Here is a 25,891-nt window from a genome sequence, read left to right on the forward strand (position 1 = left end):
TGTTTATTTTTATCTATATGTCTGTTGTCTGTCTATCTATTTATCTATCTATTTGTCTGTCTGTCTATCCTGTCTGCTATTACCTCTTCCCCATCTATTACCCCATTCTCTTTCCTCACTATTCCATTTTTATCTATGTTGCTTTCTGACTATCTATCTATTTATCAATCTATTTTTTCATCTCTATCTATCTATGTCTACTTTCCTATTCTCTCCCAACTCTCACCTCACTCTGTATCTCCACTTTTCCTCCATTCTCTCACCTTCTCTCCCCTCACCATATGTTTCCTCTCACTCCCTCCCCATCTCTCTTACTCCTCCCGTAACATTGCCTTCCCTCTCCCTTTTATCACGGCTCATCTGAAGACCCTTTTTTCACCTCTTTTTCCCCCCTCCACAGATGTCACCAGCTGCCGCGCACACACACACACACACACACACACACACACACACACACACACACACACACACACACACACACACCGTCTTCCCTTCACCTGGCTCTCGCCTCACCGCTTCTCCCCTTACCTGCCCGCCTGCCCGTGACATGAGGCTCTACCTGGCTGCTCTCTCCCCTGCCTCTCTCTCGCTCTCTCTCCCTGCCGCTTCCTCGTCATCGTTGGCACTTCGGTTGGTGAGTACAATTTTTTTTTCTGTAGTATTTTTTTTTATACAGCAAGGGAGACAGCTCAAGGGCAAACAATAAAACAAGGAACAAAATAGGCCCACTAGACGCACTTGTATTGTTTATTTATGTTCTTTTTGTGTTAATTTTAGTGGAATTGCTGATTTACTTTGTTTATTTATGATAGATGCATTCAAGGAGAGGTTAGATGAGTTCCTGGATAGTGAGGTTAGGTGGGGTTAGGTTCACAGGAGATGCTTTGTATAGGCCTATAGATTTTCCACTCCCTTATGTTTTTTTGATGTATTTGATTTATTTCACATTTATTTATTTATCTATTTTTGTTACGTTTATTTGTTTGGGATGTTTCTTTTTTTTTATATTTCGTGATGTTTGGTTGAGGTCTTGTTTGCCTTCTTTCGTGTTAAATCTTTCCTTCTTTGTCATTTTCGTGTTTACTTTCTTTTTCAGTCTTTCCTTCCTTCCTTCCTGTTTGCTTTTTTTTTTATTATTTCGTGATGTTTGGTTGAGGTCTTGTTTGCCTTCTTTCGTATTAAATCTTTCCTTCTTTGTCATTTTCGTGTTTACTTTCTTTTTCAGTCTTTCCTTCCTGTTCACTTTTCCATTTATAGTTCATTTCGTAAGGTTGTGAAATGCATATACACAGGCAAACAAAGGCAAACGCAAAAAAAAAAAAAAAAAGAAAGTTGTAAAAGAAAATGACAAGAAAACATCATCATATATTCATCCATTTATTTGACTACTTTTTTTTTATACATTGAGAAGAAAAATAAATGTACTCTATATATTATCGTGCAATCTTTGGGAGTATTCCAGCTATATCATAAGTAGGTCTATCTTAACATTAATGATGAGAATAATTGCTAAGACTAAATCACAAGAGAAGGGGTTTGGCATATGTGTGTGTGTGTGTGTGTGTGTGTGTGTGTGTGTGTGTCGTGTTGTAACTAAACTTTCGCCGTGTTGCGTGTTGGGAATTTGAAACGGTCGTAACAATATATATTTAGGTGGTGTGTGTGTGGGGGGGGGTGCTGGTGTGTGTATAAGGGGAGGGGTTGCTGGTTGGGGTGTCGGCGCATCTATGGCTCTGAAATGGGAAGGGGCATAATTCACTATAGCCTGATCACGTAATAGGCTCTTGATCGCCAGACAGTACCCTCTCCGACTACTGTAAGATGTGACGGATCGCTGGGCACACATCTCACACACACACACACACACACACTCGGTAGGAGGGACACAACACCCGTCATATCAGGAGCTGCCTTGTGTATACGGCCTCAGGAGCTGCATCGTGGAGAACCTCTTGCCTTTTGTAGTCTCCTTATAGCATTGTGTATCTATGCTAACCACTGGACTTCGAAGCTTCATGTTTGGGGAGGAAAGTCGTGGCTTAGCGATTAGGTGGTATAGATATCATATGACGTGGTGTACTGAAGTGGTGAAGTACTGATGTGGTATATCATGTGATGGTCTAATGAACTGGTGTTGGGGCGGTGTAAAGAACAATATCTGTGGTGTAGCGGTGTGGTAGTTTACTGAAGTGGTGTGGTCTGTCGTGAAGTGGTATAGCCTGTGACGGTCTAATGAAGTGTTGGATGGTGTGATGGTGTAGCTTCTGGTGGTGTACTGAAGGGGTGTATGAGTGGTGTTATCGGCTCTTCCATGCTCCATATTGGTACTGAAATGGTGAAGTCTGGAGGTGTTGTATCTTGTGGTGGTGTAGCGAAGGGGTGTATGGATGGTGTTAGCGTCCCTCTCAGTGGTCCATATTGGTATTGAAATGGTGAAGTCTGGAGGTGTTGTATCTTGTGGTGGTGTAGCGAAGGGGTGTATGAGTGGTGTTAGCGTCCCTCTCAGTAGTCCATATTGGTCAGCACCACCGCCCAGTACACCACCACGAAGATCAGCACCACCGCCGCGTAACAGCCCCGCGCCCACAGCAGGAGGCGGTCGGCCCCCTCCTGCGGCGCCTTCTCCTCCACCGCGGTCCACATGCTGAGGCCGCCGCTCTCCATCACCTGCCGCTTCCGACGCAGCTGAATCTTGCCCACCACGTCGATCAGCACGTGGAAGATGACCTGCGGGGGGTGGGGTGGGGGAGAGGGGGGGGGTGATTAGGGTTATCATCATCATCCCAGAACGTCGATTATAGCATGTGGATGGTTACCTGTTTTGGGGTTAATTAGCGTCATTGTAATCATCATCATCATCATCATCATCATCATCATCATCATCATCTTAATCATCATCATCATTACCATTATCATCATCATCATCATCATGCTCCTACTATCCCCTCCCCTTCCTTACCTCCTCCCCATTCCTCAATACCTCGATTATTACCTGTGTTGGGGGTTGATTAGCGTCATCTTAATCATCATCATCATCATCATCATCATACTCCTCCTCTCCCCTCCCCTTCCTTACCTCCTCCCCATACCTCAATACCTCGATTATTACCTGTGTTGGGGGTTGATTAGCGTCATCTTAATCATCATCATCATCATCATACTCCTCCTCTCCCCTCCCCTTCCTTACCTCCTCCCCATACCTCAATACCTCAATTACCTGTGTTTGGAGGTTAATTAGCGTCATTGTTATCATCATTATCGTCATCGTTGTCTTGTTTGTTGTGTTTGTTATTAGTTTTGTCATCATTCTCATACTTTCATTCAATCTTTTCTTCCGTGTATTTTTTTTCTCGCTTTTCTTTTTCTCTTCCTTTCTTTTTCCTCCACTCCCTCCTCCTCTATCTCTTCTCCCCCCAATCTCCCTCTCTCTCCCCACTCCCTCATACCCCTTTTTTTTCTCGGTCTTCCTTTTCACTTCCTTTCTTTTTCCTCCATTCCTTCCCTCTCTATCTCTTCTTCCCCCAATCCCTCTCTCTCCCCACTCCTTCATACCCCTCACACTTCTTCCCTAAAATCCCTCCCTCCCTCTCCTCTCTTATGTTCCAATGTACTTCCTATGTTCTTCTCCTCACTTCTGTATCCTCCCTTCTACACTCCTTCTCTATTTCCACTCCTCCACTCCTTTACTCCTCATCCTCCACTCCCTGTACTCTCCTATGTTCTTGTACTCTCCAATCTTTCTTCTATCTCCCTCTCTCTCCCCTCACTCCACTCTCCACTCTCTCTTCTCTCCTACGTTCTTGGGCGGCTTTTCCGATACCCTACGCCCCTGTCCACCCAGCAGTGAATGGGTACCAGGTATTAATCGGGGGTTGTGTCCCGTCTCCTGGGGTCTGTTCCCTTCTCCCATAATTCCTTCCCCTTCTGTCTCTCTCCGGCATATGACCACAGATGTTGCGCCGACTAACCGAAACTTTCCGACTTTTCTCTTCATGTCTCTCCTCACCCTTTCCCCTCTACGTACCTTCGTGAAGATAAGCGTGATGGCAAAAAAGCACCAGACATCGACGGCCTTAGTATATGAGGTCCGCGGTAGCCCATCCGATATCTGCTGGTAGAGCGCGTACAGCACCAGGAGCGTCGTGAGGGACATCATAACGCGTAGATCGCTGTTCTCACGCTTGCAGAAGAGCGAGGCGTAGCTGATGAGCATGAGCATGATGGTGGGCAGGTACGCGGAGGTGACATAGAACCAGAATCGCCGGTAGAATGTCACCTGGATCACCGCGACGCTGTACCTGTCCTCCTCCCGCTTAGCCGCCAGCACCGTGCCGATCTCGTACTCCGTCAGCAGCGTCTGGTGGAGAAGGGGATGAAGGTGGTGGGTAAGGGGAGGAGGAGGAGGAGGGGAAGAAGAAGGAAACGAGGGTGAATGAAGCGTAGAAGAAGAGGAGGAGGAGAAAGTGAAAAAGGAGAAGCAGAGGGAATGAAAGAAAGAAAAACGTGGAATGACGAAGAGGTGAAGGAGGAGGAGGAGGAGGAGGAGAAGAAGAAGAAGGAAACGAGTGTGAAGGATAAGTATAACGTGCAGGAAGAGGAGGACAAAGTGAAAAAGAAGAAGCAGAGGGAATGAAAGGAGAGGAATGAAAGAAAGAAAAACGTAGTATGACGAAGAGGTGAAGGAGGAAGAGGAAAAGAAGGAGGAGGAGGAGGAGTGGAGAGAGAAGGAAGAGGAGAAGTGGAGGAAAAGGAGGAGGAGGTACAGGAATCGAGGAAGCAGACATGAGAGGAAGATAAAAACGAAAAAAAAGGAAGGAAGCGTAGAAGGACAAGGAGGGGGAGGAGGAGGAGAAGAAGAAAAAGAAGAAGGAGGAGGAGGAGGAAGAGGAGGAGGACCAGTACTCGTAAATCAAACAACAGGTCCTAAAAACACACATTACGACGATGATTTACGAGAGACATGAGATGAAAGAGAATTTTAATGCTCTTTTTCTGTGTGTAATTTTCTTTTTCAGTCCTAACACAAACTCATTCCCATGCACGCAACACTAAACCAGCGAAACACACACTCATTCATCACCACTAAACACGCAACACCATCATCATCACCACCACGCAACACCACTGAAACTCCTATACTTATTTTTCTTTCTCCTTTCCTTCTTTTCAAACCATTTCTATTCTATTTGTCTCCCCACTAACATCCCTTCACCTCCATTCTCTCAGTCTTTCTCCCCTATTTGTCTCCTCACTAACATCCCTTCACCTCCATTCTCTCAGTCTTTCTCCCCTATTTGTCTCCTCACTAACATCCCTTCACCTCCATTCTCTCCGTCTTCCTCCCCTATTTGTCTCCCCACTCACATCCCTTTCACCTCTTCTCTCAGTCTCCTCCCTATTTATTTCCCTCACTAACATCCCTTCACCTCCATTCTGTCAGTCTTTCTCCCCTATTTGTCTCCTCACTAACATCCCTTCACCTCCATTCTCTCCGTCTTCCTCCCCTATTTGTCTCCTCACTAACATCCCTTCACCTCCATTCTCAGTCTTCCTCCCCTATTTGTCTCCTCACTAACATCCCTTCACCTCCATTCTCAGTCTTCCTCCCCTATTTGTCTCCCCACTAACATCCCTTCACCTCCATTCTCAGTCTTCCTCCCCTATTTGTCTCCTCACTAACATCCCTTCACCTCCATTCTGTCAGTCTTTCTCTAACTTACCCTGCACTTACCTCCTCCTCCCCCTGCCTCCCCTCCCCTCTTCTCTCCTCCCTACTAGCATCACGACCTCCACCCCTTACCTCCACCTCAATTCTCCTTTCTTCTCCCTTTATTCTCCCTCTACCTCCAGTCACCCTCTCCCCCTCTCTCACTTTCCCCTCCCTACCTACTGCCTATCTCCACCCGCCCTTTCCCCTCTCCTCCTTACCTCCTACCCATAACTCTATTACTATTCTTCTTTCCTTCTTACCTCCCTCTCCCTTCTTCACCCCCACTCTTCCTCTCTCCTCCTTACCTCCACCCCCTCTTTCCCCTCTCCTCCCTTACCTTCACTCCAACTTTCCCTCTCTCCCATCTCCACTTCCTTCCTCAACATCCCTCTCTCTTCCTACCTCCCCCCCAACTCACCTCGCCCAGGTAGGAAACATTCAGGTGTCCCCAGGTGAGAAAGTCGCTGCGAGCCGAGGTGAGGCGGAGGAGAAGCGTACAGTGTTGGGTATCGAAGGGAAAGTTCCGCAGGTTCATGTTACAAGTGAAGGGCGCGTTCACCTTCTGGTTCAGGCGTAGAGGGTTGCTTCGCCCCAGGTAGACCTCATCTGTCGGGGAAAAGGTGGCTGAGGGGTGAAGAGAAGGAGAAGGAACAGGAGCAGGAGGAGGAGGAAGGAGGTAAGGAGTTCGGAGAGGGTATGGAAGGGCAATAGGATGGTTTGGTGTGAGTTTTAAGAAGAGGAGGAGTAGGAAGAAGAGAAAGATGATAGGGGAGGAAGAAACAGGGGAACAAGAGGAAGAGAAGGAGGAGGAAGGGGAAAGTAAGAGGAGGGTTTGGTGTGTATGTGAAGAAAAGGAGGAAGAGAAAAAAGGAGGAAAACAAAGAGGAGAAAAAAGGGTATAGGGAAGAGAAGGTGATGTTTGTGGAGGAAGAAGAGAAGGTGATGTTTGTGGAGGAAGACGAGCATGCGAAGGAAGGGAAGAGGAAAAGGAGGAAAGAAAGGATGACGTGGAGGAAGAGGAGGACGAGGACGAGGACGAGGACAAGAACAAGGACGAGGACGAAGAGGACGAGGATGTTAGGGATGATGGAAGCAAAAGAAAAAGAGAAAGAAAATTAGTCAACTTCCTTCAACTTCATCATTAAAGAAAGACAACTTATCTTAGCCCAGTTTCCTTCTTCATTCTTCCTTCTTTCCTTACGCCTTCTTCTTCTCCTTCATTCCTCACCCATCACCCTTCCCCTGTTTTCCTTTCCTTTCATTCCTATCCCATTTTCTTCTTCATCTTTCCATTGTCTTCTTTTTATATCTTTGTGCTTTTCCAATTCCTCCTTTTCCCTCTCCTCCTCTCCAATTTCTTCCCATCACTTTTCATCACTTTCTATCACTTCCCATTACTTTCCCTCACTTTCCATCCCATCCCTTCATTTCCCCTCACTTCCCATCCCTACCCCTCACTTCTCATCCCCTCCCATCCCTTCCCATCATTTCCCATCCCTTCCCATCACTTCCCAACCCTTCCCATCGTTTCCCATCCCTTCCCATCACTTCCCAACCCTTCCCATCGTTTCCCATCCCTTCCCATCACTTCCCATCACTTCCCCTCCCTTCCCATCCCTACCCCTCACTTCCCATCTCCTCTCATCACTTCCCAACCCTTCCCATCACTTCCCATCCCTTTCCATCATTTCCCCTTCCTTCCCATCATTTTTCATCCCTTTCCATCATTTCCCATCCCTTCCCATCATTTCCCCTCCCTTCCCATCCCTACCCCTCACTTTCCATCCCCTCTCATCACTTCCCAACCCTTCCCATCCCTTTCCAATCACTCTCCATCACTCCCATCACTTCCCCTCACTTTCCATCCCTTCCCATCACTCCATCTCTTTGCATCACTTCCCATCCCTTCCCATTTCTTTCCCTCACTTCCCATCCCTTTCCTTCACATCCCATCCCTCACCATCCCTTCACATCATTTCGCATCACTTTCCCATCACTTTCCATCCCTTCCCCTCACTCACCATCACTTTCCCATCACTTTGCATCACTTTCCATCCCTTCCCATTTCTTTCCCATCACTCCCTATCAATTTCTCATTACTTTCCAACATTCCCTATCTATTTCCCAGCCCTTCCCCTCACATCTCATCCCTTTCCAACATCGCTCATCCCTCTCCATCCCTTCCCATCACTTTACAGCCCTTCCCACTACCTTCCCATTACTCCCTATCTCTCCCCCTCACTTCCCATCAATTTCCCATCAATCCCCCTCACTCCACATTACTTCCCATCACTGCGCATCCCTCCCCATCCCTTCCCATCACTTTACAGCCCTTCTCATCCCTCCCCATCCCCTCCCATCACTTTACAGCCCTTCCCATCACTACCTATCCCTTCCCCTCCCTCTCCATCAATTTCCCATCAGTTCCCATCAGTCCCCCTCACTCCACATTACTTCCCATCACTGCGCATCCCTCCTCATCCCTTCCCATCACTTTACAGCCCTTCTCATCCCTCCCCATCCCCTCCCATCACTTTACAGCTCTTCCCATCACTACCTATTCCTTCCCCTCCCTCTCCATCAATTTCCCATCAGTTCCCATCAGTCTCCCTCACTCCACATTACTTCCCATCAATGCCCATCCCTCCCCATCCCTTCCCATCATTCCCTATCCCTCCCTCTCCCTTCCCATCATTTCCCATCAATTTCCCATCAGTTCCCCTCACTCCCCCTCACTCCACATTACTTTCCATCACTACCCATCCCTCCTGATCACTTTCCGTCAATTTCCCATCAGTTCCCTTCACTCCCCCTCACTCCACATTACTTCCCATCACTTCCCATCCCTCCCCATCCCTTCCCCTCACCGTGCAGGGGCGCAGAGGGGTCGTCTGGTTCGGGTTCCGTCTCCTTTCGTACATTGAGGATTGGTGTGGTGGTGGAGATGCGGGGGAAGTCTGCGTTTACGTACTCCACCTTGGGCGTCCACACCTCCGACGTCTGTGAGCGAGAGAGAGAGAGAGAGAGAGAGAGAGAGAGAGAGAGAGAGAGAGAGAGAGAGGGAGAGGGAGTGGGAGTGGTTATTGTTTTTTTTTCTGGATTAGTTTGTTTTTAGCATATTTTTGTTTTGTTTTGGTGGTAATGATTTTTTTTTTCTTTCTCTGATTCATCGTTATTTGATTGAGAGCACGGAGGAATAATAGATAGTGTGATACGTAGATTAATGGACAGATAGACAGATAGTTAGATAGATAGATAGATAGTAGTAGTAGTAGTAATAGTAGTAGTAGGAGGAGGAGGAGGAGGCGTAACAAAAACAGTGAGTAGGAGAAAAGAGGAATAAAATGAGTGCAAAAGAAAGAACTGAGGAAATAAGGAAGGATGGAAAGATGATGAGCAGAAGAGAAAGGAGGAGTACAAAGAAACGAAGGAAGGAATTAATAGAGGAAAGTCATAGTCGTAGTCGAAGTCGTAGTGTGGTCGTAGCGTGGTCGTGGGCTCACCGGGATGTGGTTGATCTCCTGGATGGCCTTGAGGTTACGGTACTGGAGGCGTTGGTCGTACCAGGAGAGGCTCGTGGCGAGGTCCACTGTGAGCTTCAGGTCCCGGAGGTTGATCTGTGGAGGAGGAGGAAGAGGAGGTGAGGAGGAGGAGGAGTAAGAGGAGAAATAGGAGGAGAAGGAGAAGGAGGAGGACGAAGACTAGGAGAAGGATGAGGAGGAGAAGGAGAGGGTAAGGAGAAGGAGGAGAGGAGGAGGAGAAGAGGGAAAGAGAAGGAGGAGGAGGAGGGGATAGTAAGGAGGAGTAAGAGGAAGAGGAGAAGGAGGAGAGGGTGGTGAGGAAGAGGAAGAGACTGCCTGACCCAAATTCCGTTACGAGGGTCCGGGTGGCTCAGTGGGTTTGGTGCTCGACTCGCGGCCCAGAGGTTGCGAGTTCGATCCCAGCTCTCGGCGCGCTCTTGTAACCAAAGTAGTCTTAAACTTGCCCGGGCCGTTCATAGACTGTGGTAACCCGGATATTGTTCATACTCCCCATGGGCTGAAGGGAACATGAGTCGGAGAGGAGCACCGAGGTCACGCGCAGCTATAGTTTGCTCCCAACATTGCCCATATATGCTTTCCATACCACATAGGTCGGGGGACTATTTGATCACGTCCTGTAATCCCTGACAGGAGGAGAAGGAGGAGGAGGAGGAGGAGAGGAGGTGGTGGTGAGGAGGAGGAGAGGGGAAGGAGGATGGGATGATAAGGAGGAAAAAAATCGCCCGTTTTCTGTCATCTACAACACTCCATATGTAAAGAGAATGAAAAAAAAATAAAAAATAAAAATATTGGCTGTTCCTAGGCGGATTCGAACCCAGAGCGCGAGCCTGCAGGAGTGGCGTGCCTCAGGATGCATGCCTTCACTGTTCGCAGCATCCCTAGGAGACCCCCGACCTGGTGGTGTGGTTCTAGCTCGAGGCGTCACTGGAGCGTGGCCATGGTTCAAAACCATGAGGGGGTAGCAATTTTTTATTGATTTTTATTTAGTTCGTGCCGCGCAGGTGTCAGGTCTGTCTGTTGTATGTGTGAAGAGGCACAGACGTGTTGATATGCCGTGTGTGTGTGTGTTCGTGCGTGCTTGGAGAGAGAGAGAGAGAGAGAGAGAGGTATATCAAGTGGACGGATGTTTGTTTATCTATTAGCCATGAGTCAGAGCAAGTTCTCTCTCTCTCTCTCTCTCTCTCTCTCTCTCTCTCTCTCTCTCTCTCTCTCTCTCTCTCTCTCTCTCTCTCTGTTAAGTTTGGTTAGGTTAGTTCAATCCCTGCTCTAAGATTAGTGTGGAATCTGAGTTATGGGTCAAGAAGTTAGTGATAGTGTTTTTTTGGGGGTGGTTGTGGCCCAGATACCAGTTAGATACCAGTTCGCTACCCGCTCCTTCATAGTATCGTATTCAGAACATCGCATTTGTGGATTTTAGGGCGGTATTCTCAGACTCTCCCACCTTTCACATCAACTATTTCCAAAGGCCTTAAAGGAGATCAGACGGGTTCTAATGAGTGCTTATTTAGATTCATGGTACAGAAGAAGGGTCAACCAGTCAGAAGGGTCATAAAACTACCCGTGAAAATGCCCACCACTCCTACGTAAGCCTTGTCAGATATGTGTGTTTGGGCGTCGAAATGTTTAAGAATATGACCCTTAGCCCCAAAACGGTCATTTCCGCAGCAGTAACGTCACGAAATCCAAATTATGGGTCAAAAAATGAATTATAGCTAGCTTTTGGGGGATAGTTTGGTACCCGATAATTTTTTTGCTTAGTTTGTTTGTTTAGTTTCTTATGTTTCTTTGTGTAGTTAATCCTTCTCATCATCATGTCGAGGGAGTGGCCAAGGGTGAGAGGGGTTCAAATTCTACTCTCCCTTACCTCCGAGAAGCCAAGGATGTCCAGGGAGTGGCCAAGGGTGAGAGGGGTTCAAATTCTACTCTCCCTTACCTCCGAGAAGCCAAGGATTTCCAGGGAGAGGTTGAGAGTGAGAGGGGTTCAAACTCTACCAGTGGCCAAGGGTAAGAGGGGTTCAAACTCTACTCTCCCTTACCTCCGAGAAGCCAAGAATGTCCAGGGAAAGGTTGAGGGTGAGGGGGCCAGGGTCGACGCCGGCGGGGGTGAGGGAAGCGAGGTAGTCTTCCGGCAGCTGGAGTTTCTCGCATCCAATCTCGTCCGTGTTGTCGGGGCAGTTGACACGCAGATCGCACCTTTGGCTCAGGGGAACACAGGTGCCATCCCCACAGGTGAACTCGGTGTCGTGGCAGGCGGAGAGGGAGAGCAGGTGTGGTGTGTCTGGGGAGGAAAGGGAGAGTGAGGGAGCGGAGAAGAGAGGGAAAGAGACGGGGAGAAGAGAGGAAGAGATTGACAGGACATACACAGGTAGATAGATAGGGAGAGAGAGAATCTAATCACGACCGTCATTTTTTTTACTTCCATTTCCTTTTCTCTCCACTCATTTCGTCACTCCACTCCTGCACCATGGGAGGGAATATCCAGCACACCAGTACCACATGGGAAACACTCCACTATCCACCACAGAAGCAGAGAAAGACCTGGGACTATATGAGGCCCCTAATAACATAGTGTACCAGGCGTCTTTTTATATGTGGCGCTTGGTACAGTATGTTACTAAGTGCCTCATATGTTACCAGGCTACCAGGGAAGGCCAAATCCATGCCAATAGCAGCGGATGGGTTAATAATATACATTTAATTCCTTCCCTGTAATCTTCTACGCCTATGTTACCTTACTACCACCCAGCACATCTTCCACCCATGTCCCTCCCTCCCCCATCCTCTTCACCTGGGGCTATATATGTGTTACCAGGCTACCAGGGAAGGCCAAATCCGTGCCAATCGCAGCGGACGGGTTAATAATATAGATTTAATTCCTACCCTGTAATCTTCTACCCCTATGTTACCTTACTTATCTTCCATCCATGTCCCTCCCTCCCCCATCCTCTTCACCATCCCCGCCCCTCACCTTTCTCCTCGCCGCACACGTCGTAGTCCGTCACAAGGCGCCACTCCCTCGTGCCCAGCGGGTAGGACACGTCGTGGGCGTGATGCACAGCCACGGTCTTGTTGATCCATTGGTTCACCAGCTGCCACGAGTCCTCCCGCCCGCTCTCGCCATCCCGCTCAGGCACGATGACGTACTTGGTGAAGCCTCTGTCGGGGTGGGTTGGGGCTCGTGAGGGGAATGGAGTTGGTTTTGTAAAGTTAGGGAGATGGAACAAGGGCAAGAAACATTGATACATACATACATTCATTCATATACTTATACATACATAGCATACATATCAAGGTTCCGTATTTCGTGAGGTGCAAGGAAATTTTGTAAAGTTAGGGAGATGGGACAAGGGCAAGAAACATTGATACATACATACATTCATTCATATACTTATACATACATAGCGTCGCTCAGGCACAATGACGTACTTGGTGAAGCCTCTGTCGGGGTGGGGTGGGGCTCGTGAGGGGAATGGAGTTGGTTTTGTAAAGTTAGGGAGATGGAACAAGGGCAAGAAACATTGATACATACATACATTCATACATATATTTATACATACATAGCATACATATCAAGGTTCCGTATTTCGTGAGGTGCAAGGAAATTTTGTAAAGTTAGGGAGATGGGACAAGGGCAAGAAACATTGATACATACATACATTCATTCACATACTTATACATACATAACATACATAACAAGGTTCCATATTCCGTGAGGTGCAAGGAATTATTTTTTTTTTCGTTTGAAATAGAACAACGGTCAAAAATATTCATACCTATATATACTCATTCGTTAGCAAGGTTTCGTATTTGATATTAGGTCAGGAAGCAGAGCATGGGCTAAGCATAGTATACATACATACATACATACATACAAACATTAGAATGATCGCATTATGTTTCACGGTAGAGAGACATTTATCGGCAAGGTCCCATATTTTCCACGAAATGATGATGAAAAAAAGCGACGGAGAAAACAAAAGAAACAAAAAGTATAAGAAGGATAAAAGAAACAGAACAAACTAAGAGGAATTCAAAAATATATAAAAATAAAACAGTAAAATAAGAACAAAGAAAACCGAGAACCAAAATCTAACAACCAACAAAACCCAAAACACCAAAGAGAAAAAAAAAATCACTCTGGCTAAAAAGGTCTACCGAAAAACATCTAAAAAATACCTAAAAAAAAAATAACAGGAATTAACAAGTAACTGTGAGCAGCGAGTAGCGGGCTTTCTTTTTATTATTGTTTGCTTTTTTTTGTGCCCTTGAGCTGTCTCCTTTGTTGTAAAAAAAAGAAAAAAAAACAGTCCAGCGTACCTAAAGGATGGCTTCTGTCCCTCTCGCTGATGCAGGACAAACCACGATGCCTTCGGGTCCTGATCCTCGCACAGGCCCCGCATCTTGAGCATCGCCGGCATCTCGCCCTCGCACGCCCAGCAGAACCTGTAGGTGTTGCGGCAAGACACGTGGTTCCACTTGAGGTTGTCCGGCGGGATGAGATACGTGGCGCATTCCCTCACCGACGACGCGTAATCTCCGCTCCAGCTCGTGAAGTTGAGAGGAACGCCCTTGGGTGGGGATGAAAGGGAATGTGTGGGAGTTTATGGGAAGGTGAAAAGAAGCGGGGAGAAGGTGAAAAGAGTAAGGAAAAGGTGGTTTGAACGAGTGTGTTTATGTGGGGAGAAGTAATAGGCGTTTGCATGGGAAGATTGCCACCCCAGAGAGAGAGTGAAGCTGGATAAAGAGAAGAAGAAATGGATGAACTTTTTGAAGGAGAAAGCAGTGCATGAGATAAAAAATAAAAGAGGAAAAGCTCACACGTGCAATCTACCTTTGAACAGGAGACAAAGGTGAACACTGCTATACCACCACCATCGGGGGCTTCGTGGTGCAGTGGTTAGCACACTCGGCTCACAATCGAGAGAGCCTGGGTTCGATTCCCGGGCGGAGTGGAAAAATTTGGGCGGCTTTTCCGATACCCGACGCCCCTGTCCACCCAGCAGTGAATGGGTACCAGGTATTAATCGGGGGTTGTGTCCCGTCTCCTGGGGTCTGCTCCCTTCCCCAATAATTTCTTCCCCCTCCTGTCTCTCTCCGGCATATGACCACAGATGTTGCGCCGACTAAACGAAACTTTCCAACCACCACCATCACCACCACCCACCACCACCACCACCACCACCACCACCCACCACCACCACCGCCACCACCGCCCACCTCCAAGTCAGTCCACACGCCGTTCTCCCCCGCGTCCGTCGCTCCCAGCCACATGAAGCCCTTGGCGTGGTTGGGCGGGCGGCACTGGTCGAGGAAGGGCAGCGCCGCGCCGTAGAGCCTCTCGTTGTCGTCGGCGTGGCGCGGCACGGCCATGATGCTCTTGAGATTGACGCACCACTGCCGCGCCTCCTTGTTCACCCTCAGCTCCGGGAACACGGTGAAGATACGCCTGGGAAGGGAGACAACGGTGAAGATAACGAACAGGAAGAGTGGTTGAAGCGACGTCTTGTTATACGCCTGGAAAAGGAGAATACAGTAAAGATAACGAACAGGAAGCGTGGCTAAAACTATGTCTTATTATACGCCTGGAAAGGGAGAAAACGGTGAAGATAACGAACAGGAAGAATGTTTAAAGATACTTGTTATACGCCTGGAAAGGGAGAAAACGGTAAAGATAACGAACAGGAAGAATGGTTAAAGATACTTGTTATACGCCTGGAAAGGGAGAAAACGGTGAAGATAACGAACAGGAAGAATGGTTAAAGATACTTGTTATACGCCTGGGAAGGGAGAAAACGGTGAAGATAACGAACATGCATATTACGAGTATAGCTAAATATATGACGCTCCTGGAAAGTGAAGATTAATAGACAGGAAAATGTGTTAAAGCTGGAAAAATTAGTTATTAGTAAATATAATGAAAATTAAGATTATTTACATCTACGTTACTCTATATCAGAAAAAAAAGCCTTGAAAAATGAAATTACAGTGAAGATAACGAACATAAAATATTAAAGCCACGTCTGAAAATAGGAATGATAATAATAATGATAATAATATAAATAATAATAACGTAAAACGTGATATTACAGTGAAGATAACGAACATAAAATAGCAATAAAGTATCAATAATGATACTAATATAAATAATAACAGTAATACCTATAGAGGTGGACATAGTGAAGTAGCGACTGGGAATAGGGCTGAAATAGGGTTACTGAAAATAGGGGGGGAAATGCGTAGACTTGAGGGATGAAAGAGCGCTTGTCACCTCTCTCATTAGGAAGTTGGCGTTGGTAGAAAAGGGATAGACAGGGATAGACAGAGAGAGAGAGAGAGAGAGAGAGAGAGAGAGAGAGAGAGAGAGAATTATTTACGACCGTCATTCTTTTACTAATATACTCATTATCTACATTTCCTTTCCACTCATTCCGTCACTCTCTCTCTCCATTCTCTCTCTCTCTCTCTCACTCTCTCTCTCTCTCTCTCTCTCTCTCTCTCTCTCTCTCTCTCTCTCTCTCTCTCTCTCTCTCTCTTCCTCACTCCTTGCTCCTCAATCCTCCCTCTCCCTTCTACACTTCTCCCTCCCTCCCACACTCCCTCCTTCCTCCACTCACCTCCTGACGCAGTACTCCTTCTCCTGTACCTCCAGCTCCTCCACGTCCCCTTCCAGTGTCCACTCCGCCCGTGACCACGCCAGAAGGTCGCCCTCGCTGCCAGACCCCGAGCAGGTGGCCAGGGCGCGCACCTCCGGCTTACTCAGTGCGCGGCTGTAGAGGCTGGGGGAGGGGGGAGATAGGGGAGAGGAGGAAGGGGGTATTTAAGGGGGGAGGGGGGAAGGAATGGGTTTGTTTAGATAATTAGTTTAATTTTGTTTAGTTAATCATCATTATCATCATCCTTATTGTCATCATCATCATTATCATGTTTTTGGTCATTACTTATAGATGTAATTTATTGTTTTTTATTATTATTTTGTTTTCGAATAGAGAAGACTAGGTGTTTTAGTGTGTGTGTGTGTACAGGAGCGGTGTTTGCGTCTGTCTCTTGAGCCATGTCTGTGTCGGTGCGTGTGTGTGTGTGTGTGTGTGTGTGTGTGTGTGTGTGAATGGGTAGCCGTGAAGAGTGTTTGCATTGCCCTGTTGAGCTTCCCTTGATCGCCTCTTTCACCCCTTTTAATCCATTACGTTGCGTCTATAGCACTGTCATCCCCCAAAGGTCTGCATTCTTCATCACTTCCGGCTCTCACATCAATTACTCGTATTTCCAACGGCCCGAAAAAGAGGTTCTCACGAGTGTTTGTTCACGTCCCCGGTCAAGAGCCTTTGTCAGCCTACCACCAGGGTCATCAAACTACCAAATGGACGTGCCCACAACTCCTACGAAAGCCTTATCAAATGTGTGTGTGTGTGTGTGTGTGTGTGTGTAATAATAATAATAATAATAATAATAATAATAATAATAATCGGTTTATTAAGAGATTGTCCATTACTCCACCTCAGCACTTCGCCCATTTCGTAACCTATCGTCCTTTGGTCCAATATGTTACCATCTGTTCAATGTTATGTTTTTCAATCTCTCAATCTATTACGTTTCGATCAAGTATTGTCTCTTATATTCTTCCTTGGTTCCTCACTTTACCTTAGTCCATTTTGTAACCTCTTGTCTCTTGGTCCAATATGTCACTTCTTGTTCATTGTTGCCTCTAAGTCTTTCAATCCTTTACGATACGTCCTAAGTATTATTGTCTCTCTTATTCTTCCATGGTCCATCACTATACCTCAACCCTTAGTTCATATCGTAACCTCGTGTCTCTTCGTCCAATATGTCACTTTTTGTTCATTGTTGTCTATAAGTCTTTCAATCTATTACGTTGCGTCCTAAGTATTATTGTCTCTCTTATTCTTCGTTGGGCCTTTGTGCAGCCTCCTGTCCTAATAGTGCCTGGGTCCTCTCGGTTTGCTGTCTCGTGGTTTATCCCTTCTCGGTTAAAGGTGCCTTCGATTGGTGGGTGTTAGGCTGTTGTTGTATAGGGCAGCGGTGTTTGTTTGGGTCTCTGTGTCTTTGTTTTGTCTGGCTGGCTGTTTGTGTGTCTTTCTCGTTATTCTTTTTTTTTATTGTTATTATTGTGGGGTTAGTGTTGGTCTTCTCTTTTTCATCCTCCTTCTCTTCTTCCTCCTTGCTTCTTCTTCTTTTTTTTTCTTCATCTTAATTCCCTTTCTTCTTGTCTTTATCCCTCTCAATGTATTTCTCCTTCTTATTCAGTCCTCCTTCTCTTCCTCCTCCTTCTCTTCCTCCTCCTTGCTTCTCCTTTTTTTCTTGTTCATCTTAATTCTCTTTCTTCTTGTCTTTATCCCTCTCAATGTCTTCTTTCTCCTTATTCAGTACTCCTTCTCCTCTTCATCCTCCTTCTCCTCCTCCTCTTCCATGCTTCTCCTATCTGTTCATCATAATGTTCTGTATTTCTGTATATGTCATTCTCCATATTCATTACTCTTCGCCTCCTCCCCATCCTCACCACCACCACCACTACCACCACCACCAACAACACCAACAACAACACACACTTCACCCCTCCTTCACGCCCCCCCTCCACCTACTTGAAGCCCGTGATGATGCCGGAAAAGCTCTGTTGCTCCTGGAATCCGCCGTTGACCAGGTCCGTCTCCTGACCCAGCACGAGGGAGCCGTTGAGGAGGATGCTGCGGGGACTCTGGCTCAGATCGGTCGGGGGCTGCTCCTCGCTGTGTGTAGGGGGGGGAGGGGAGTGTAGAGGGAGGGTGTGTGAGGGTGTATGTGTGGAGTGGGAGGGGGTTGTTCGGGAGAGGATGGGTGGGGGTGGGTGCGGAAAGAAAGATTAGTTTTCATTGGGGACATTAAAAGCTTATTATTTTTTATGGTTACTGATTCATTTCATGTTTTTAAGTTATTTGAGGAGAAGGAATAAAGTAGAGGAGGACTGAATGAGAAAGGATGAGGGGAAGAAGAAGTATAAGAAGCAAAATTAAATCGATTTGAAGGGGTGAGGAGGAGAAGAAGGGGAGGAGGGGCAAGAGCAAAAGGAGGAGGAGGAGGAGGAACAGAACCAAACAGAAACAGGAGGAGGAAAAGGAGGCTAAGAAACAAAAACATAACAGGAAAAGAAACAGGAAAAGGAAAAGAAGGAGGAGGAAAAAGGATAAGAAGAAGGAAGAAGATGAAGAAGAAAAAAGAAGAAGAAGAAGAAGAAGAAGAAGAAAAGGAAAAAAAAGTGAAGAAGAAAAGAAGAAGAAGAAAAAGAAGAAGAAGAAGAAGAAGAAGAAAAAAAGAAGAACAAGAAGAAAAATAAAAAAAATGAAGAAGAAAAGAAGAACAAGAAGAAAAAGAAAAAGAAAAAATGAAGAAGAAAAGAAGAAGAAAAAAAGAAAAAAAATGAAGAAGAAGAAAAGAAGAAGCAAAAGAAAAAGAAGAAAAAGAAAAAGAAAGAGAAAAAATGAAAAAGAAGAAAAGAAGAAGAAGAAGAAGAAGAAGCAGAAGTGAGGAGGAAGAAAGGACACACTAGGAGCTACCCCGCGTCCTCACCCGTCAACATAAAGGGTGAAGGAGTCGTTGACGGTTGCGCAGACGTGGTACCAGATGCCGGGCACGTAGGAGGCATTGCGCAGCCCGTACAGGTACTTGGCCCCCACCGCCAAGAACATGCTCGTCTCCTCTGTGGGGGGGGAGGGAAACGGGTGAAAGGGGGCAGGGGGAGGAGAGGGAGGGGGGAGTAGAGGGGTGGTCTGATAATAGCTTTGTGTGTGTGTGGGTGTGTGGGTGTGTGGGTGGGTGGGTGTGGGTGTTAAGTAGGTAATCCCTTCTTCCAGGTAAATATGATAAACACCTTGACGTTAATTACCACCACTTCTACTACTACTACTACTACTACTACTACTACTACTACCATCGCCACCACCACTACCACTGCCACTTTTTCCTCACCTCTTTTCCTCGTCACATTTTCCTCTCCCTCTTTTTCTTCCCACCTCCACTTTTTCCTCGTCACCTCTTTCTTTCTTTTCCACTTACTACTACTACTACTACTACTACTACTACTACTACTACTACTACCACCAATACTTCTACCTTATTTCATGCCCTCCTTAGTATTCCTGTCCAGTTTTTGTTCCTCTCAAAGTCTCGTAATTACTGACAATAAATAAGGAAGTAAAGTGAAGCTAAAAATACACTTAAGCATACAAATAACTGATTCCTGGAAGAGTGTGTTTTCCTTATCTCTTTGTTTGTCTCCCTGTCTGTTTGTTTGTGTGTCTATCTCTTTATCTCTTATCTCTCGTCATATCTCTCTCTCTCTCTCTCTCTCTCTCTCTCTCTCTCTCTCTCTCTCTCTCTCTCTCTCTCTCTCTCTCTCTCTCTCATCGTGTCGTTCTTGAAAGCAAAACAAAGAAACAAACAGCAAGACATTGTGCGTTAGGAAACTACACTTATTTTCCTATTTTTTTCCCCTCTTTTCTCTTTTCACTTTCTCGTCTTTCCTTTCCCTCGTCTTCTCTATCCCTCATTCCCCTTCCCCTTTTTCTTTCCTCTTCTTTTCACCATCCTGTTTTCACCATCCCTCGTCTTTTCTGTCCCTTCATTCCCCTTCCTCTTTTTCTTACTTCTTTTTTTCCTCCTTTCCTGTTCTCACCATCCCGTCTTCCCCTCCCTCGTCTTCTCTATCCCCTCATTCCCCTTCCTCTTTTTTTTGCCTCTCTTCTTTCCTGTGTTCACCATCCCGTCTTCCCTTCCCTCATCCCCCTTCCTCTTTTTCTTCCTTCGCCTCTTTCTTCCATTCCTCTTCTCTCTTCTGACACCCGAAAAAACGAAAGAAGAAAACGCGGCTCAAGTAAAAAGCAGAAACACGTTAATGGGAAGCGGAATACATGCATGGCGCCGTGTGGGGGTAGCGGAAGGTGTGTTCGTAAGCATACCTGTAATTTGTGTCTGGTGTTTCGAGGTCGAAGTGTGGACGAAAGACGGAAGAATAATAGCAGCTGTTAATGTTGATTGGGAGTAATTTATGGTAGTACTTCAAGCTCTCCCACAGAAATGGAAAACACAGAAATGGAGACAGTAAAGACAGTACTATTTTTATTTTTTGGAAAAAAGAAAAAAGAAAAGGAGAGAGAGAGAGAAGAATTTTAAATAAAGAAACAAAAAAAAGAAAGACAGACAGACCAGACCAAAGAAAAAGAAATCGGGGAGGGCCGTTATAAAGGCAAGACTCCCGACCGACGACTCAACTCATCTCTCCCTTACTAAGAAACGTCATTATTACAAAAAAAAAAAAAGATCGACAGCTTTTAAACAGTATTACCAACTCAAATACCAACGGCAGGTTCCAAACGCTTTATTATCGATTCGAAAACCATATACAGCTACTTAAACGGTTTATTACCAACTCAAAAAAAAATCTGTAGCTTCTAAACGGCTTATTACCAACTCAAAAAACAACGGTAGCTTCTAAACGGTTTATCACCAACTCAAAAACAACGGTAGCTTTTAAAACGTTTATTACCAACTCAAAAAACAACGGTAGCTTTTAAAACGGTTTATTACCAACTCAAAAACAACGGTAGCTTTTAAAACGGTTTATTACCAACTCAAAAAACAACGGTAGCTTTTAAAACGGTTTATTACCAACTCAAAAAAACATATATTGCTTCTAAACGGCTTATTACCAACTCAAAAACAACGGTAGCTTCTAAAACGTTTATTACCAACTCAAAAACCAACGGCATCTTCTAAACTCTTTCTCTTTCATTACTTTTTTTTCACTTCACACACAATTACCTTTATTTTCCACACCTGACTTGTAAGAAACGTCATTTATTACCAACTCAAAAACGAACGACAGTCTCTAAACGGTTTCTACCTTACTGACTGACCAAGTGGAGGAGGGGACAGGAAGTAGATTAACGCCTAGCTAACTGACACTGACGTACTAACTTACTAACTAACTGACTTACTGCCCTACTGACTCACTCACTAACTGACTGACTTGCTGCCCTACTGACTCACTCACTCACTCACCTACTTACGCACAGCTCTTTCGTAAGTCAGAGTAGAGTCACGCTAAGTCTTCTCCGTGTCTTGAGTCGCTTGGAGGGTCAAGTAGGTTAGGTTAGGTTAGTGAAAGATGAATGACGAACAGATAGGAAAAAAAAGGTATTTCGTGTATGTATTGTTGAGAGGATTATTACAGGTGTGACGGACAGGTAAGGTGAAAGGGAGGAAGAAAGGGGACAAGAATAGGTTAAAGGGAATAGGAAGGAAGGGCGGGAAAATGGGAAGGCAAAGGGAAGGAAAGTGAAAAAAGAGGAGAGAGAGGGGATGAAGACCAGGGAGGGTAAGAGGAAGGAAGAGAGGAATAGAAGAAAGGGGGAAGAAGGGCAACGTAAGAGAGATGGAAAGATAAATGAAAAATAAATAAAGAACATAAAAAAAAACTATTTCGTGTATGCATTATTAAAGGGATTATTACAGGTGTGACAGACAGGTTGGGTAAAAGGAAGGAAGAAATTGGACAAGAATAGGATACAGAAATGGGAGGGGAGGGTGGAGAAAGGGCATAAATAAGGGATGGGAATAGGAGGGAGAGGGGAGAGGAATGGGAGGGGAGGGTAGGAAGAGGAAAAATGAAAGAACAGAGAGGGGAAGATGAAGGCGGGGAAAAGGTAATTGAAGAAAAGAGGGAGAGAAGGAAAGGAAAGAAAAGGTATGGGAAGGGAGGGAAAAGAATGGAAAATGAAGATAACAGAGGAGGAGATGGGAAGGAAAGGAGAAAGAAGGAGCTGAAGGAAGAAAAGAGGGAAAGGGAAGAATATAGGAGAAGGTGAAGTTGACGAGAGTTAGGAGATGGAAGAAGAGGGAAGGGAAAAGGAGGAAAAAGGCAATAGGAAAGAAGAGGGGAAGGTGAGAAGAGGAAAGAGGGGAGGAGGATGCAAGTGAGGGGAGGAAGGATGGACAAATGAGGAAGAATTAATGGGGAAAATAGGAAGGCGAGGGGAAGAGGGAAAGAGAAGGGAAGGAAAATGAGGTAAGAGAAGGAAAGGGGAAGAAAGGTAAAGGAAAGAGAGAGGAGAGGGAAGGGAAAGAAAGGAAAGCGGAAGGGAGGTGAGGGAAGGAGGAGGAAGAAAGGGAAGGAGAAGAGAGGGAAGGGAGAGGAGTAAGCCCCGGAAAAATGTACACAATGGTATGTAGATAGATAGATAGATGTAGATAGGTAGACACGCACATAGGCACACACACATACACACACACGCACACACACACAGGTATCCACTCATTAAGGTGTCAGGATCTTGGACAGGTGTGACTCAGGTGCGTGAATGGAGGGGAAAAAATATAGCGAAAGAAAAAAGGATAATGAAAAGATCCCAAGGAAATAAAAACAAAGACAGGATGAGTAAGAAAAACAAAGAAAAGAAAGAAAGAAAGACAAGGAAAGTACTCATAGGAAGTGTAGTGTAGGTATGCATAATGTGTGTGTGTGCGTGTGTGTGTTAGTAGTTGTAGTGGTAGTAGTAGTAGTGGTAGTAGTAGTAGTAGTAGTAGTAGTAGTAGTAGTAGTAGTAGTAGTAGTAGTAACATTATTATTATTATTATTATTATTATTATTATTATTATTATTAGTAGTAGTAGTAGTAGTCATTGTTTTATAGCTAGTAGTAGTAAGCTATCATCATCATCATCATCATCATCATTGCACTTCATATCAAATGCCATAAGAGTTGTTTTGCATTGATTAATATGTGAAAATAACCTCCTTTTGATCGCTTATTTTGCCTCCATCACCACTATCACCATCACCACCCCCACCACCACCACCATCACCACCACCACCACGTAAATAATCAATACCCTTTCCTGGACCAACTCCATTACTTTTTTCTTACATTTTTTTTCTCCCATTTTCTTTGTTACTTTTCCTCCTTTTTTTCCCCTTACGTTAGAGCAAAGTACTAGGGAACTATTTTTCTCTCTCGCGTTAGTCAATGGGTCACGCACACACGCACACACACACACACGCACGCACACTAGTTAACTAAGTACTTCACAACCTAACTAATCTAACTAACTAACGAACTTACTCACCTACTGACTATCTATTTAACTATCTAACATACTAACAAAGAAATAAGCAAAGAAATCAACTTACTTATTAATGCACTAACGGGCCTACTAACAGACTAACTAACTAACATGCTATCTAACTTAAATACATGATTCCTTCCTTACTAACCTTTCCCCGCCTTCATCTTCCCTCACCCTCCTATTCCTTTCCTATTACTTTTCTTTCTCTCCTTTTCTCTTTTCTCTCTACCTTTTCTTCCTTTCCTTCTCACCCTTCCCTCCCCTTTACCTTGATTTCTCTTCCTTCCTTTCATCCCCGCCTTCATCTTCCTCTCACCCTCCTATTCCTTTCCTATTTCTTTTCTTTCTCTCCTTTTCTTTTTTCTCTCTACCTTTTCTTCCTTTCCTTCCCACTCTTCCCTCCCCCATACCTTTCTTCCTCTTCCGTCCCCTCTCTGCCTTTCCCCTCCTTTTTTGCGGCTTTTCCGATACCCTACGCCCCTGTCCACCCAGCAGTGAATGGGTACCAGGTATTAATCGGGGGTTGTGTCCCGTCTCCCTGGATCTGTTCCTTTCTCCTATAATTCCTTCCCTTTCTGTCTCTCTCCGGCATATGACCACAGATGTTGCGCCGACTAAACGAAACTTTCCAAACTTTTCCCCTCCTTTTCCCCTCTTCCTCCCACCCACCCTTCCATTCACCCTACCTTCCCATTTCTTTCCCTTATTTATCCCCGTTTCCCACCCTCCACTCACTCCCCGTCCCATTTCTTTAACCTACCAACCTACCAACTAACTTACTATATAACACACATACAGACACCTCCCAGCACTTACTGATTGACATATTGAGTTCGTTGTTGTCCTTGTCCGACGTTGCATAAGAGAACACGTAAGTCTTCTCCCGGAAAAAGTTGACCTTCAGCCATAGACACACGCTAAGACTACTGATGGGGGAGGAGGATGGGGTAGCGCCTCCTCCAGTTCCCAAAGGAGGTTGAAGGAAGAGCCAGGCGCGGGAGATCGGGCTAGGCATGTTTGTTGGCTGGAAGGAAAACGCTCGAACGCACTCTCCTGGCGGGGGTGAGAAGGGAGGTTAGGTTAGGTTAGTGGAATTGAAGGGAAGATTGTGTGTTTGTGTGCATGGGAGTGGTGGTTAGGTTGGTTGTATCATATAGCATAAAAATAATAATAAGAGAAAGGAAGGGAAGAAGAGAAATGAAAGGAAGATTGAGTGTATGGAAGGGTTGATGTGATTGAGTTCGTTGTATCGTTGAACATAAAACTAAGTAGGGAAGGGAAGGGAAGAAGTATATTGGAAGGGTCAGTAGTGAATTAAGTTGATTGTATCGTAAAACCTAAAAATAAGAATGGAAGGGAAGGGAAGGGAAGGAGAAGGGAATTGAAGGGAAGATGAAGTATAATGGAAGGGTCAGTAGTGGATTAGGTGGATTGTATCGTAAAACCTTTGAATAAGAATGGAAGGGAAGGGAAGGGAAGAAAAAGTATATGGGAATTAAAGTTTGGTGGTTAGTTTGGTTATATAGAATTAAAGAAGGGAAGGGAAGAAGAAGGGAATTGAAGGGAAGAGGATGCATATGGGAATTAAGGCTTGATGGTTAGGTTGGTTAGGGAAGAAGAAGGGAAGTGAAGAGAAGATTGAACATATGGGAAGGTATGGCTGTTAGGTTGGTTGTATAGAATTAAAGGGGAGATTAAGTACGTGTGTGAAGGGATGAGATGGGTTGATGTGGTTAAATTAGTTGCATCGTAGAATCAAGAAAAAAAAATTAGGTAGATGTGAAGGGCTTAGTGAAGGAAGAAAAGGGTGATTGATGTGAAGTGAAGAATTGTGAGGTTGAGTAAGATTGAAGTTATTGAATACGGATGAGGATGAGAAGGTATGTCTGTGTGTGTGTGTGTGTGTGTGTGTGTGTGTGTGTGTGTGTGTGTGTGTGTGTGTGTGTGTGTGTGTGTGCATTGCTACTCACCTCCATTGGGTAAAAGGATACACACAGCAACCCCGACCACTGCCGCCATCACCACTACACCACCACCACCACCACCACCTCCACTAAGCCTCGCCATGCTCTCCTACCACGCCCACCACCACCACCACCACTCTCTGAAAGGAAAAATAGATGGTTAGAGTTCTTCTTCTAATATAGCCATGACATAGTTTCTGCTACCATCGTCATCACTATCGTCATCACCATTATCATCATCGTCATCACCACCACCACCACCACCACCATGCACTTGAACCTTCATAAGTATTGGATTGCTATATAGTTTTTATTTTATTTTATTGTTTTGACTTATTTATTTCCTTACACCTTTTTTTCTTTGCCTCTTTCCTTCCTTCCTTCCTCCCTCTCTTCCTCCCCATCCTTTCTTCCTTTCTCCCTTCCTTCCTTCCTTCCTTTCTTTCTTTCTTTCCCTCACTCTCTCCTTCCTTCCTTCCTTCGTTCCTTCCTTCTTTCCTTCCTTTCTTCCTTCCTTTCTTTCTTTCTTTCTTTCTTTCTTTCTTTCTTTCTTTCTTTCCCTC

General features: G+C 45.4%; 1 protein-coding gene across 2 annotated transcripts; it reads right to left on the reverse strand.

Annotated features, from left to right (window-relative positions):
- Positions 1–1,364: 1,364 nt before the first annotated feature.
- Positions 1,365–25,479, reverse strand: LOC127010309 (uncharacterized). 2 transcript variants are annotated; one of them, XM_050884175.1, is made up of 14 exons: positions 25,335–25,479; positions 24,181–24,417; positions 18,811–18,940; positions 17,850–17,993; positions 15,867–16,028; positions 14,470–14,698; positions 13,570–13,820; positions 12,221–12,408; positions 11,289–11,530; positions 9,214–9,327; positions 8,578–8,710; positions 6,129–6,316; positions 4,025–4,357; positions 1,365–2,727 (listed from the first exon to the last, which is right to left on the reverse strand). In XM_050884175.1, exons 1-14 carry the CDS (start codon positions 25,429–25,431, stop codon positions 2,503–2,505), a joined length of 2,673 nt encoding a protein of 890 aa, XP_050740132.1. In that variant the 5' UTR covers positions 25,432–25,479; the 3' UTR covers positions 1,365–2,502. The 2 variants fall into 2 exon arrangements, with proteins under 2 accessions (XP_050740132.1, XP_050740130.1); XM_050884173.1 differs by having other exon boundaries at positions 6,129–6,334.
- Between the last annotated feature and the right edge of the window lie 412 nt (positions 25,480–25,891).

The sequence above is a fragment of the Eriocheir sinensis genome, chromosome 43, assembly GCF_024679095.1.
Source record: "Eriocheir sinensis breed Jianghai 21 chromosome 43, ASM2467909v1, whole genome shotgun sequence".
Taxonomy (NCBI): domain Eukaryota; kingdom Metazoa; phylum Arthropoda; class Malacostraca; order Decapoda; family Varunidae; genus Eriocheir; species Eriocheir sinensis.

Bases quoted from the DNA above. Each gene is read 5' to 3' on its own strand.
- LOC127010309 (XM_050884173.1), bottom strand. From the start codon at position 25,431: ATGGCGAGGCTTAGTGGAGGTGGTGGTGGTGGTGGTGGTGTAGTGGTG. The intron at 13,821-14,469 runs GTGGGCGGTGGT...TCCCCACCCAAG, and splicing joins GCGTGTGGACTGACTTGGAG to GGCGTTCCTCTCAACTTCAC. The intron at 11,531-12,220 runs GTGAGGGGCGGG...TTTCCTCCCCAG, and splicing joins CGTGTGCGGCGAGGAGAAAG to ACACACCACACCTGCTCTCC.